Source organism: Triturus cristatus, chromosome 4_1 (assembly GCF_964204655.1).
Source record: "Triturus cristatus chromosome 4_1, aTriCri1.1, whole genome shotgun sequence".
NCBI lineage: Eukaryota > Metazoa > Chordata > Amphibia > Caudata > Salamandridae > Triturus > Triturus cristatus.
The window spans coordinates 699,245,372-699,261,385 of NC_140585.1; the positions used below are offsets into that span (position 1 = coordinate 699,245,372).

At 40.1% G+C, this 16,014-nt stretch overlaps 1 protein-coding gene across 11 annotated transcripts in view; it reads right to left on the minus strand.

Moving 5' to 3' along the window:
- FOXP2 (forkhead box P2) overlaps nt 1-16,014 on the minus strand; it is a 261,057-nt gene that overhangs the window by 53,412 nt on the left and 191,631 nt on the right. For all 11 annotated transcript variants that reach the window (XM_085653162.1, XM_085653168.1, XM_085653166.1 and 8 more), the window contains 4 exons: nt 9,293-9,369; nt 9,048-9,149; nt 6,565-6,686; nt 419-488 (listed from right to left, as the gene is read on the minus strand). In XM_085653162.1, coding sequence (XP_085509288.1) covers nt 419-488; nt 6,565-6,686; nt 9,048-9,149; nt 9,293-9,369 — 371 coding nt within the window. The remainder of the gene's footprint in view (nt 1-418; nt 489-6,564; nt 6,687-9,047; nt 9,150-9,292; nt 9,370-16,014) is intronic.

Genomic DNA, 16,014 nt, shown 5'->3' on the forward strand with positions numbered 1-16,014 from the left:
TTAAGAGTGTTTGCATTTAGCTACTAAATGCAAATCTTTAATTACAGGTTATGTATAAATGATTATATTCTCACTTGCATTGTGCACTGGAATGACACCTGATATTGCCAAAGCTAATGCAATGTATTTCAAAGGAAAAACAGCAAACGTTTAAATGAGCACTTTTAAAATTATTTTTACAGTTGCAATTCTGCCCAATAGTGGGCATCGAGGTGCTGTACAAAAGCTAAATCAATCACATCTTACATTTCTTTTTCTGAAAAGGTACACATTATACAAATGAAAACGAATATGAATGCGAGTAGGAACAGTCATAAATAAAAGGTCACTGACAATAAAAACAACTACATATACATGTCAAAATATCACTTGTAAATAGTGCATGCAATAAGACAAGAAGCAATTCTTAAAACACTACCTGCAAACTTGCATTAAGTGCTGCCCCATAACCAAGGCTGGTTGGAATGTTTTTGACTAACGTTGGGCTTCTGAAAAGTATTAAAAAAACATAATTGAGTTATGCGGGAAAAGAGTTTATGCTGACAAACGGCTCTAAGTGAAACAGCTTGGTTAGGAGTGCTTATGGCACCTATTTAAACAGAATTCACTGATGTTTAAGATAATTGACCCACACTTCCAGGCTTGAAAGATAGAGTTGAGACAAGCCTGTATAAGTGCTGGCAGAAGAATTTGGTATCACAGGCAAACATTTACTATCATGGCAAGCAAAATTCACGTAATTCCAATACTCGTTCCTCCTCAGCAATTCTCCCCCTCCCAGCATCCCACCCATACCCAAGCCAGGCTCACACATATTTCTACTAAAAGTTAAATATGATGAAACATTCTTTGCTGTTCCATGTGACTTGCAAATCACAGTTTACAAATGCCTCTGAGAAATTTAAAGAATTTCCTTCCATGGCTTATTTGATATTTATGAAGTATATAACAACTTATAAAATAGAAGCTGGAAGACTCTCTGCTATGCTAAGGAAAAGTTTTTTTTCTCAAGTTTACAAAAAGTATTATCAGAGTTTAGGTGTTCTACAAAATCTATTGACTATTAGTCACCCCATGCTGGCAGATTTTGATAGCAAAAATACATCAGTAATCCAGTTTTCTATTATTGTGTATTATGCATATGTTTCTGATTAGCTCTTGTAGGGTTTAACTTTTGGGATTTATTTTCATGTTATTATTGAATTTATTATTCAGTAATAATGGTTACTAGCATGGTTTTGCAAATTGGTATTAACAGGATGTCCACGTTATGTTTTAACATTATGGCTTTACATATTTCTTTCATGCACATTTTCCGGATCGCTTTATAGTCACATGTTCCAATTTAAACATCACGGCATATATACAAGGATTGGTTTCACTGAGCATGGGTTAATGACCAGCTAGTATGATGGCGCACAACTTTGTGTGCTGTTTGGGTGATAGAGCGGGTGGTAACGCCGCTGGTTGTGGCATTTTATAGTGACTTCAAATTTCAGCAGAATCAAATCAAACAGTCGGTCACATCATAAGTTTTTTGCATGGTTGAGTTTGGGTTTTTCACATTTGGTGTTTCTTGATGCTTGGAACAGCAGTATATTTTTGTAGCACCAAACATTTCTCTGCATTTTGCTTGAAACTATTCACTGTCGAACCTGAGTCACTAATTCATTAGTGCAATTACAGGCCACATTTATTGGTGGCGGATTTTTGTGCACCTAGTTCATGAAGTGCATGTTATATATTTTTTACTGGTTTACTTTTCTTCATGGTAACGGAATCATTGATGGTTACGGATAGGTCTTTTTATAGCATAGTTGCCCCTGACAAAGGGCTTTGGCCTGAAACGCATTGGGTGAAAATCCACATTGTTACCTGGGATAAAATGTGTATTCCGACATGCTACAGAAAAAAGACCTGGATGAACATTACTCTGGCCTTGGAAGCATGGAATCACGTTGCCTCTGCTTGAACTTTGAAATGCTTGAAGAAACTGGAATAAAACTAATTATTATTGATTACTTGGATTAAATTGGAATCTGGTCTTTGACTGTTTCGATTTACGTCTACATGGCTGTGCATCTTGGGTTTGGTTCGCAAGGGCACACCAGTCAGTTTGGCAATTGCTTCACGTGCTATTGGGACAGGGCATAAGCCGAGTTCACATGCCAAAATTTCACCTTGAATATGTTTCAAAACTATTGTTTATTAACATTAAAATAAGGTGTGCATTCCATAGTATATTCAAAGAATTTGATAGTTGGCGTTTTAGACATATTTAGTATGTTTTCTTTCTGTATCCAACACAACTAAGGTGACAGCTCTCCCAGATTTGCATGTATAGAAGCTTCAACAAAGGAGATACCTTGAGTCTGACAAAGTGCATGTACGTAATGTATCTGAGCCCGGTAAGTAACGGCACCCAGGTAAATCGGTGCTCACCTTACATTTATCTCAGACCTATATAACTAACTAATCTGGATTAGGATATAGAAAGAGTTTTTATGAATACATATACAGATGTATAAATATATAAATATATATATATATATATATATATATATATAATATTTTTAGGGTCCTCGCCCACAGGTACCACCAGTGGCTTGCTTTATCATTGGACCCTCGTTCACACTTATAAGATGTGTGAGTGGGCTCAACGCATTTGTAAGCGGAGTACCATGGTAACTGTGAGTGTAGGCAGGGAGTGTAGGTGAGTTAAAATAACCTCAGAAACATAGAAAATTAATTAATGGTGTAAGTTTAGGGGATACATTGATATTGAGATTGGTGACACTTTTAGGATTTAATGATCCCAGGTGTCTGTTCGGTTGACATTTTCAACCAATAAAACTGCCTCGAAAGGTCATTTGGCTTCCTTCAGGACCTTCTTTTACCCTGCTAATTGTAATAAACAGCCTGTCAGCATGTGCAATTTCTATTATTTTCAAAAAGCATGCACATTTGTATACAGACCATACATCGAAGGACCTATTCCTGCTCTGGTCAATGATGTCCAAGTCAATTTATCGACATCATAGGGAGTTTCAGGGATGGATCGTCCCTGTAGTCACACATTCGTAAAGGGTACGGGTCCGCTCAGCCCTCAAGCAGTACACTGCTCGAGAACTGAGCAGACCAGTATATATACATCTGTATATGTATTCATAAAACTCTTTCTATATCCTAATACAAATTAGTTAGTTATATAGGTCTGCGATAAATGTAAGGTGAGCACTGATTTACCTGGGTGCCTTTACTTACCGATGTCAGATACTCTACATACATGCACTTTGTGAGACTCAAGATATCTCCTCTCATAGTTTGTTGAAGCATAATATTCGGGAAGACAAGGGTATACCATTTTGAACGCCTTCTCTATCCTTCTTTAGTCGTGGTACTTGTATAGAAGCCCCAGACAAACTTGGGCTCATTTCCTGATGTTGTTGTATTCTAGATTGCAAAGTCTGGGCTACCATATGAGTGGCTGATGTCGGGATTGTAAATTTTACAGGTCTCCCAGGGAAGACTAGTGAAGCCCTTCCAAAATGGAATCTCCAGAGATTGGGGCCCTGTCTGTAAACGTCTGCCTCTCCTACCACTCAAAGAATGTATGTACTCGAAAATATGTAGAATGTATACTTCAGGGTTGGGATCTTAAGCAATATTCTCTATTAATTTCATGGTGAATTTTTAAAAGATGAGATTTGTCCTTAAACAATGCTAAGGAGTTTTGTATTTATGGTCACATTCCCACATGAGCATAATTTCCTATTTGAAGATCTTTTTCTCTGCTATCTAAATATATGTGGTTTACATTTTCTGACTTTTACATGAACTTTAGTAAGCATACAAAATTTTGTTACAAGAAATGTGTTTTTTTTTCTGACACGGAATGTTAACAAATGTTATTTTAATTTGATTTTCACCAATACATTACTTCTGCTGCACTTCTCTTATGCTTACATATTTCTCGTGATTTTATAAAATAAAATTTTATTAACTGATATTGAAACATTAAAATGGGTTTGAATAATCCTTTGCTGCCTTGGCTTTCAGTCAGTAAGAGAAATACCTAAAAGGTCAACAAATTCAGGTCACAGATTTATAAACGCTCAAAGAGAGCCATAATCAAATGGAAAATGACGAAACGTAGTATCCAAGACACAGCAGGGACTCTTTACTTGAAAACGATAAAGAGAACACTTAAAAAGCTGTGCAGAGCATGTTCATGAAAGAGTCAACCATATAGAATACATCTGCAAAAGAAACTGGATTACCTAGAGCTACACCTTCAAATATAACCCCCATTATTGAATGGCTTCAGGGAGAGGAAATGCAGAACAATTTGTGCTCTCAGTCACATAAGCCATGGCATGTTCAGATTAAACAGACCCACATCGGCAGTTGTCCAGACCCTTATCCTAAACCAAAGGTTGAATTCCAGTTTCAAGATATTGGTGACTGAGATTCACATGCGAACACCTTATGGTTCCTGGAGCCTTACGCACATAATGAAGAGGATCAAGAGCTTTAATGCTACTTTGAGATCACACTGCAAGCACATCCAATGACCTTAAAAAAGCCAATGGAGCTTCCGGCTTGTGATATCAGCAGGTAGATAGAGACTTCCTGACCTAATTGCGTTTTATATAGTTTTCAAGTCAAATGCAATTCGTGGATGTGCAGTCATTCTGTTTTATTGGAATAATAGAACAGATTTACATTTTAAGGTGTGTCCCTTCAAGAAGAGATATACTATGTGAAATGTTACGTTCAGAGGGATATACTGGCCCATATACATTTGTGGTTTGGGACATAGATAGCAGTCTTATAAATTGCTAAAGTTGTGGAATTTCAGAGAGAGATAGATGGAGGAGAATGATAGTGATGGTGACAAAGAGAGAGTGCAGGAAAAAGAGAGAGAAAGAGAGAGAACCAGAGTACTTATTCAATGCTGGAACCTGAAAGATTTGAGGCTATCATGATCCAAGATTAGCACTCAAAAACTGCAATATCGCTAACGCGGATATTTGTAAATATGGCATGTAAATTATTTGACTAACTGTGTGCTTGCTTAGTCATTCAAAACTGTTGAAAGAATCAGAGCTCTGGCTGGCGATGACACCTGTGCGTGAGGATCAATTCATCATCATAATGTATATTTCCAAATAGGGAAATCCCTACTTATTTCAGGCAGAAATTAACATGCTTCCATGAAGGAATATTGGACCAAATCAGATTTCAATGTATACGTAAGCAAATAACTATAAATGATCTATGAGATAATTGCAGTGAAAATAACTCAATGTAAAAGTTCTACAAAATGTAAAGGCTGTGAGATTTGTGCTATGGAGGACAGAATTCCAAATAAACTTATAAGAACATGGGAAATATAGAGTAAGTGCAAAAAAAGAAAAATTGAGAGTGGGAAAAAGGAACTTTCATTCACAGCATGCAGAACAGAGGCAAATGTTGCATACAACAAGCTGGTGATAAAAAGGCTCAAATGACTATCAACATGCCCACATGCCATATCAATGTTTGCACGCTGTTTCCACTATGCCCGTGGCTTGGTGAATAATTATGAAGAGGTTCTGTTTTTTCCAGGAATAAAAACTACACACCCGCCAAAGAGAAGGCATTCTTAACTTATTAATTTTTGTGACTGATGAAAGACAGTCACTCTCCTCAGACTTTAAGACAGTATATGGTAATAGGCGTTAAAATATGGTTTAAAAACACTTCATCTGGAAAAAAATTCGATGACTGAAACAAAATATTATTGTGTATCAAGAAAACACAGAGAGAAAACATTCTCAACATTATATTAATGTTTTTCTAACTATACATGCAAGAACGTATTTTGAAATGAATTAGTAACACATCACAATTAGGACAAGGCGACTGTTGCTTGGAGGTATCCCTATGCTTTTTCAGTTCGGAAAATGAGCTGAAAGGAATAGTGGAGAGTTACACGTATATACAGTTTTTTGTTTGTTTTTTTTAGCATATTTATATAGCGCGAACTTGACCCGAAGGTATTGGAGCGCTTTACATAGCACCGTATTTACATTACACATTTAGGCACGGGGAGATTAAGTGATTTGCCCAGAATCACAGGATGTGGACGCGACCTCGAGGCTCGAACCCTGGTTTCCAGCACCAAAGGCGGCAGCTTAGCCGACGGACCACATCCTCTCCCCAGTGAACATCATTGTAGTCTTCAAAACGATGTGGTTGAAGACTTGGTGACCACACCATTTTAGAAGCTCAATGAAAGCACGTTGTTTATCCTCAATGTGCATTCTCACATTTTTAATGCTTGATTGCCAACCTATTGATTGACTGGCAGTGCCAGCACTGGGCATCTATTAAAATGGATTTGGTGACTACCCTATCAACTTGAAAATAGTTAAAGTACTGTGGGACACTTTACTTATTAATTGGGTGTACCTGTTTATACAGTTCCTTAAAGCAAATATGGCAGAGGGTACAATATTAACCTTTACTACTGACTTACCAACCCAAGCATTATATCTTTATAAATGAACAGAAGCTTACCCTGTGATCTTCTGTGACCTTCGCTTCTGGTACTCGGCTTCATCTACTGTCCACACTGCCCCTTTCACATTCTCCACTCGAACAAAACACTTATGCAGGCTTAGGTTGTGACGCACAGCATTCTGTTAGATAGAAGATGGGCAAGGGTATGTATAACGCAATTTAAGAATGTAGCATGCAGTACGAGCTCTGTATATATTAGCAACATATTTTATGGGACAAACACCTCACAACATCTAATCATGATTTCAGGAAAGTGCATCAAATAACACAAAGATTAAAATAAAAATCAATAAAACCTATGGTTTGAACTTTCTGATGACCGAGCCTTCTCAGCCATTGTAATGAAAGCTGTGTCAAAACCTTAATTTTACCTAGGTCTTCTAAACTGCAATATCTGTAAAAATGACAGTCTCTTTGAAAATGCCAGGACGAGTAGGGCAGCTCTGTTGTGTCCCTCATCAAGTACAATGTGATGGCTGAGACGTCCAAAAGGAACCAGTCCAGCTTGAGATATTAAAATGCTAAAAAGGCTTCAGTGACAAGTGCTAATTTTGCACAAAGCTTTATGCAAATAGACTGGAAGACATACTTTCTATTGCTGGAATAATGAAATGACAGATTGTGTATTCTATCATTAAGGGACATACTTCTTAAAATATGAAGGTCTGCGCCCAGATGCCTCACTTTTTATATTTTTATGAAGAAATATCAAGTGAAACATTTTAACAATATGATCAGTTTTAAACTGAATCTTATCGAATAACTGATATTGTGCTGCCTCGCCAAAATGAGTATTATATAAATGCCTTCCATTTATGGAAGCAGTTCCATTTTGAGGTCAAATTGGTAAATCCTAAAACAACAACATGCTGAAAACGACATGTTAGATTTATTCCGAAAATGTAATTAACATTTTAGGCTTTTAGGTATTGCACCCCATCAGCAGCAGGTCCTGTACAAAGTATATTTAGTAATGACCTATTTCTGCTTTTAGGACTAGAAAACAAAAGTAATCTTTATGGAGATTATTTCTTCTGTTTGCACAAACGACAAGCTTCTGACTTGCTGTACGAGGGCAGCATAAAAGGGGAAAAAAAGAAAAAGGAAAAAAGGCATAAGCAGATCTAGCATCTGACCTGAAATCCAGGGATTTGATTGATCTTAATGCCCATGGCTCTGAATGTGATAATTTTAATATTAATGAGCAAATGAGCAGTTTTATTATGCATGCGATATAGTTAGAACTAATAAGCTGTTCAGAATGAGTTTTGCAGGATCCCCGAGCTGTGGAGATGAGACCACGCTAAGATATTAAATCACCTTTCATTTCTTTTAAATTTTCTCTCAGTAAATCAAACGGCGCAGCATCCACCACTGCGTTCTACAGTAAGTAACAAAGAACACGCACATCTTAAACCAAAATATCACCCAGTCAAAAAGCGCCAAAACATATTTTCTGCAGATTACCCCTGACAGACTCATCATAAGAAATGGATATCTCGAAAAATGTGCATAAATAAAACAATTACATTCATTTACAGTCCCACATAGCAACTCATAAGAACTCAACATTTTGTAAATTAAAAGCTTTCCGAGCCTTTCACACTCCCCAGTATCTGTAATCGCCTGCCAGTTTAATTTGCATTTTAAATCCAAATTAATTCACTTTAGCATATCTTGCAGTTTGAAATTCTTAGTATGCTGATGAGTGCTTTGCTGCCTCCATTCTTCTCGGCTACAAACATTTTCCCCTTTTGTACCAAATGGCTTGTGGCTAATTGATGTTTCTGACGGCTTATTTTTAAAATGAAAATACAACAGTTCACTTAGTCTGAACTGAGTGCCCTTATCTTTCCAGACATTGCTCTTTCCTGAAAATAGATTCACAGAGCCAACATTTTTTAGCTTCTCTTAGGATGCAGCCAATGACGTTGTTTGGACAGGGGTATGGATGAGCCCTTTTGTCTAGGTAAATAAACTGCATTTATGTTCTGACAGGATAATATTCACTTTACTTTCTCTTAGTTCCAGCTGAGTGGTCCAGGCCCTTGCTACTCTGGCAGCTTCTGTCCCCGTGATGAGGTATGATGTGTACAAAAGGCAGCGACTAAGACAAAAACCTTCCACATTCGTTTGTTGCACAAGGCAAACAGACATTTTTCAAACTAATTAGCCAATAATATGCAAGAGAAAAAGTAATATAGTGCGACTAACAAAGGTGTTGATGATTGAGAGCTCACACTGTAATTAGTGTGTCAGCCCCTCGTTTCTCTGCCAAGCCTCCGCTATTAATTGCACCAAATTAGAAAACGATATCAGAGGCAAAATTATTCTTTCACGTGTCATTTTGAAAAGGAAATTCATTCCATTCGAGAGGCAGGTTAAAAAGAGGGGAAGAAGACACTATTCTGTGTCACGTGACTTCATGCTCCCAGTCATGCTGCTGGGATTCGTGGTGTCATGGTGGTCGAAGAAGTTACCTTCCATGTTGCTGCGTTTCGCCTGAAGTAAGCGAATGTCCGCGTAAACCAGCTGTAAATTTCATTAAGCGTTAACTGCCTGTCACTTGACTCCATGATAGCCTAAAACGAGACAAGATACACAGTGACATCAAATAATGATTTACTAACCAGACTAGATGGCATTTTCTCAGCAGAGATTCACCTTCAGCATTGATTAATTTTAATTTACGCAGGCAAAGTTAATTGTACATATCGGCACTCACCTGTCTTATGAGGGTTGCATAAGTAAAAGGAGGCCTGACATCCGCATTTTTATAAAACTCGTAGTTCGGGGCAATTTCTACAACAAACAAAAACAGCATGTCAATGCCCCAAGCCATGTGTAATTCATTGGAGACATATTCAACAATAATTGTTGGTGCTTATGAAAAACCTTTGACATGAGAAGGAAGAAAGCAAGACCGATGAATCAAATTAAGCAGCAAGGGCCATGTCAGTAGTATTTTGACATAAAGAGCAAGTGAGTCTCACACCATGTCAGATGCTTGATGTTTTGTTTATAAGTTCAGGTGCTTTGAATATCCTTTGTGTTAGAAGGTGGTTCTGACACTATGGGCCGCCCGGATTTTTTGATTTTTGAGCACCTAATTGTTGAGCTTTTACTGTGGGGGAGCCTCATAAGTTGGGACTCACCCACAGTGAACTCAGGATGTAAGAGACAGCATGGGGATTTTAATGGTGTTCCCCTGGCTTGACCAGGCCACTGCGCAGCAGCTGGAGTAAGGGACACCGGGCTGGTTACATGCAGACACATGTGTACATACGTGTGCACACGTGTACGGGCAGCTCAGGGGAGATTCCTAGCGTGTGCAGTCTAGGAGCAGCTACAAAGTGAATGGTGTGGCAGGACTTATGCAGTATTGGGTGGAATAGGCTTTATACACTGGAAACATGCCAGGGAAAGTCAGTGTGTTTTACTGTGTTTTCACCTCATTATTTCCCTAAGGGAATGTGGGGCCCATGGCTAAATTAACTTCCACAAGGCCTACAGTTTCCAGACATGCACGAAAGTCCATTGTATTGGAGGTGAAAAGAAGTATTCTGCAGAGTCCAAAGTCATATTTGTACTGCTTTTGGGTCATCCAGAACTGTCATATTTCTGTGAGCCAGCCAGGACCAGACCCAGGCTGAGGGCTGACCTCAGCTGGATGGATTGATAACCTTTCTTCCACAAGCGGGGCCTCCTCTCCACGAAGGGAAGATGGTAGGGTCTGCAGGCCAATCCATCAACTGCTGTCGCTGGGTGCCAGGCACGGGCTGCACCAAGGAGGGAAGGCAGCAGCCCAAGGAGGGAAGGCAGCGTGGAAGGAGTTGGGTTTCAGAGGCCATGTGGCCAGAGACACTGGACGAGGCCATTTTGCACAAACACAGAGGCTGGACAAGAAGGAGGGAGCAGGGGCAGGAAAAGTGATGTGTCGCTGTTTGATAGGACCAGCAGGCACTTCCTGTCAGCCCCCTACTCAACTTTTAAAAAGTGCTTGCACAGGAAGAGAAGCTCTCTCTGGGGTGTGGTCGGCAGAGGCAGAAGGTGCTGGAGCCTGGCGCAATGGGCAGTTGGAAGGAGAGACCCCCTGACTGCCCCCAGGACCCTACCAGCACCAGAAGGAAAGCCCAGGACCGGTGCGCAGGAGCAGTGGCCCCAGCGCAGGGAGAAGAGGGGCCCAGAGCCAGGCGAACGGCTGGCGAAGGGAGCCAGCGAAGACAGCACCCTGCTGAATCAGAGACCCTGAGGGAAGAGGAGAGTGTTCCCAGTGGCAGGGGCTGGTGAGTCCCAGAAGGAGAGCCTGGCGAGAGGCTGGCGCAGGGAGCCAGCGAAGACAGCACCCTGCTGAATCAGAGACCCTGAGGGAAGAGGAGAGTGTTCCCAGTGGCGGGGGCTGGTAAAGAGGAGCATGAAGTGCCCCATAATGCCTCGCCAGGAATTTGGAAATCTGCTGTTTTGGTGCTTTGTGGCCCCCAGAGGAGAGGGGCCACCCTCACTTGTGAAAAGGTGCTGGGGGAGCGGCTGGGGGAGCACAGTCTTTCCCCCCCCCAGCACGAAGAAATCTGCCATTTTTGTGCCTGGTGGCCTCCAGAGGAGGGGGTCAACCTCATCTGTGAAAAGGGGTGCAGGGGGGCGGCAGGAGCACCGCAGTCTCCCCCAGCATAAAGAAGAACAGTCCACCCCTAAGTTTCACGGGGCATCTGGAAGAATAACCCCTCAAGGGCTCAGCAGAAGGGCTGAGTTGGGGATGTCTGGAGAAGGGCATCCCCGGGAGGTGAAGTGGTGTAATTGCACCGAAATGCATTTACTATTGGTTATTTCTTTTTAGGTGGACTGAAAGTCACATGTGTAAAGTGAAGTACCTGTGTAAGGTGATGTTAAGCTAAATGGAGTTATGTTGCTGGACCTTCCTGCTAGGGGGTCTGGCTGTATTTACGTAATCTCATGCTTTTACCTGGGATTCCTTTTAAAGTGAAGAGGCGCACTGCAGGAGAAGTGTAGTTGCCAGGAGTACTTCTTTTGAAGGGACTGTAAGTCAAATGTGTAAGGAGATGTCATAAGCCAAGTGGGGTTATGTTGCCAGACAGTCCTGCTAGGGTGTCTGGCTGTTTATGCGCACTCCTGTGATTTCATCTGTGATGCCCTTAGGGGCTGTAATTGCAATGCATTCAAATGATCAACCAAGGTGATGAGTTCTGTCATTCTAAAGTGTGCGTAAACATGGATTCTTGCTGCTGCGCTTAGGTGAAGACCCCAGACTGCTAGCCCTTAAGATATAGAGGTGCATACTTTATGGTCAGTAGGAGATGCTCAGTCAGGGTCATGTGTCACCAAGGCAGGTTTACCCCTTTTTAATGCTTGTTGAGGTAATGGGGTGGGTCGCCACTGGGATGGTGCCAGTGCGCAGGGCCCTCGCTCCAGGGTATGTTCAACTAACTGCATTGGGGGCAAGTTGATGTGCATACATGGGAGTGGTGGTACTAGACCCCACCCCCCTGCGGGAGGGGTGGAGATGTTATGCAATGTCACAAAGTAATTCCAACAGCTTATGTATATTTGTAAATTGGTGCATAGTATTGAGTGGTGTGTGTGTTTAATAAATGTACTCTTACTTTTATAAAGCAAAGTACAGACTGGACAATCAATTATTGAGTGTTATTTTTGTGCACCTGCAAATGGCGATTACTAGCCCACACCACCTCCCTTGAGTAAGCCTCAGACTGCTCTGCAACGCTGCCCTCTGAGAGTCAGGCGCTACAATTGGGTGTTTGGTTCCCAGTGAAGGACAAATGTAGTCATGTTATTTGTGCAGGCCTCACAGATGCTGCCTCGTTTTCCAACACTTTGCAACTGAAATACTATACATGGGCTATGCTGCATACCAACATTACACGTTTTGTGTGGTTAAGCATGGGCCCTGTGAAGAGATTGTCAGTAAATGAGCAAGACAAGAGCTGTGACAAAACATGCACAAAGTAAATCACAAAATCCATTTGTGTATGCTTTTTCAGTCCCCAATAAGGACCAGGAGCAAGGGGATACGAAGGTTTATGTGAAAGAGGAGAATGGCGCACGTTGCCTTCAATAATTTGGTACGCAATCAATAGCATGCGCACTTTCAAGGTAGTCTTGAAAGATGCAAGAGGAGTAATAGGCTTCAGGTGAATCAGCAGCAGTGGTCAGCACATCAAATCCCCTTACTTTCAAAAGCAGGTGTTCTATGTGCAATTTGTACCTGAACATGTAAACAGATGAAGCACCAGGCCACATGTTAGTTTCACTGATCCGAATTACAGAGGATATTTTGTACAAAAAGTAAAATGTATGTTATGCCAGTTAGTGTACATGTCAGAGGGCTGTTGGAGGCTGCTACTAGAGTCATACTCCCTTATGTACATGATGTACATAATGGCTCATCTTTGGCACCTCAGAATGAAATATTAAAACCACACATTCTTGAGCCTACATTAACTAAGGGGTGGTTGGGCAACTTTAGGTCCGATTCCAATCTCGATGGGAAAGCAAACCGAATGACTTGTGTCCAAAATGCTTTCCGTATGACTCATGTCAGAGGAGTCTGACTGAACAAGTATGATGCATTTAAATTCATCTGGATAAGATTCCATCGGACACCCATTGACTTCAATGGGAGCCTGTGTACCGAACGGGTACACAGGCTTCCATTGATCATCATGCACCCTGTGGCGGGCACCCCTGAAAGGGGTGACCCATGGCTGCCCCCACGGGTACGATTTGGAGGGCCCCGGGTGAAGGGGGGTCTGCTATGGGCTCATAAAGACCGATTCCGGCAGCCTTTTCGATAAGGGCAAAACGCATCGTAAAGGCTGTTTGAATCGTTCATCATATTTGCTCTCTTGGAAAACCTACTCCATAGAGCTGAACGATTTGGTTCTGGAGGGCTCTATCTCTCCGTATTCCTTTCGGAACCAATTCGGTCAGAACTCGGGGTTTCCAGGCATCGTACTCGGTCGTTCGGAATTGGGAAGGAGTCGGTCGGACACAAGGGCTCCGGATCAGTTAAGGTAAAACCAAATCCGATTTGGAGCCCTTCTGACCGAGATCGGAATCGGGACCTTTGTGTTGAGCCTACAGCCATTTTTCAGATTCAGGACATTGACTCAAATGTTCTAGAAAAAGATTAGTAAATTACCTCCTTAGGTTGTCATTCTACCTCAGTTACTATTATCACTATTATTTTATCTATCAACAAGATTCTAGCAATTAAAGTTTCAGAAAATGTGTCTTGAATAATGCATTGATTTTATATGAAACTTTTAAAAATCCTACTTGTCAAGTATTTAATAATATGATGGCACACATTAGAGCATAGATAGAAATTAGTATTAAACAACTGAACTTGTAAAGTATTGCAAAGATGAATAAGATTATTAAAGCCTCAATAACCATAAAGAAGACCCCTGACTTGATAAAATTGACAGATAAACACACATCATGGCATCGGAGCCAGAAATTAAGTTAATTCCTAGTATACTGCGAAAAATGTGAAGTTATTTCTGAATGGACGATGCTAAGTGGAGCACAGTGTTGTTACAATAATCAAACAAAAATTAATTTAAGGCATAGAGCTGTAGCAACTTTTCCATATCAGTACTGGTCTGCATACAATATGGTGTTGGAGAACTAATTGGAAGGAGAACTTGAAAGTATAAGTCTACTTGAAACTCATAACATTTAGTATGCCAGTAACATTTAGCTGGTTAAAGAAGACAAACTCCAAGTCAATAATTAGTTTTAAAAAAGTGACAGTAACGAAATATACAAGAATTGTATTGGCAACATTGAGAACCATGTGCACCAAAGGGTAAACTGAATGGATGTAACTGATATTGCCAAACTGCACAATCTTCCTGCTCTGATGTGTGTGTCAGGAAAAACATTGTCCATTCGTCGTCCCAATGGAAAGAGCAGCCTTTCAAAGGCCAACACATACCCATTTCTCGATTTAATATGGATTTCCACTGTAGATGTACACATTGTATTTATTTTGCAAATAAGAAAGAAGGGGTCCATTACCAACCTTTCCAAACCATTAAAGCTGTATGCCTACAGAAGGCTAATCTGGCAGTTTTCTCTGCACTGGTTAAGGCAAACATTGATGTTATCAGCTGTGTGGCAGCATGTGGTAGTGTTGAATGTTGCAATATGTTTACATTCCCATATGCCAAGAGTTTTTCTTTACTTTTTCAAATGAAGAAATATACTTAACACCGTGTGGCTCGGAGCCACATGAAATAAATAGTTATGAGCAAATATTTGCCTTTTTAAAGAAAATATTAGAATTTAAGAATTATATTTAATATTCCAGGGTAGGTGTTCTCTTTGAAGAAGCTAACAAAATCCACTCTGATCCCTTCTCTATTTTCTAGGTATTTAAATATATCTGCATTTAGGAACCAAAGGGTTCCTTCAGGGATTATCCTATTTAAATTTCTCCTTCTTTTGTTGCTTTCTGCCCAGGGTGTATTTTACCTGTTTATGATACTAAGTTCATTCTGGCTTAAAACATGGACATTGAACCATAACCAAATTATTGCATTAGTACATTTCTGTAATATCACTTCAAAGTACCCAATATTATTCACTTTGAGCTATTGAAAAACACATTACCGCTCCTTATATATTACTTTCACAGAGAGAGTACTCATTTGAGATGGATGTATGTAACTGTATAACAATTGACATCGAAGTTTAATATAACTGAGCAATGACTACCTCAGTGCTTCTCTTTTCTGTGTGTTGAAGGGTGACTGTAAGCAATGCAAGAATACTTTCTCATAGCATCTATTGTTGATTCTGTCTTAAAAATATGTATTAAGCTCCCCCTTAGAGGAGAATGTGTTTTTGACTTTTCTGGATATAGAATCTCCTTTTTGTATTTGTCCATGTTTCAATAAAAGTATTTTGAAATAAAAAAGATTTGTACGTATTAGGACAGAAACACATTTACATTGCCCAAAACAGGAATCCTATATCCTAAAAGATCATCTTAACACTGCTAGCAGTACCATGGAATGTGCTCTAAGACTTAAAGATAGCTGGTTTTTACAATTAACTGCAACATTAGGAGAAACCTCTGTTGGTATGAAAAAATCCAGCACTATAAACAATGTTCTCTTTGTTTTTAAGACCCTTTTGTACGCCATGGAACAACCTGTACTACTAAAGCACCACGGATGATTTATTTTCTAAATGTTTAGATACAAAACTAACTTTTCAATGCACAGAAATGTTGGGCCTTAATACTATAGAAGTAAGGATTGATTTCTCTATTGGATTACATACACACAGTAAAACACAGTCATTTGGTCAGCCGTGTCTAAAATCCATGCTGTGATCTATCATACAACAATTCCTTCTGACAGTAACCTTTATTTGTGGGAGTAACAGAAAACTGATCAG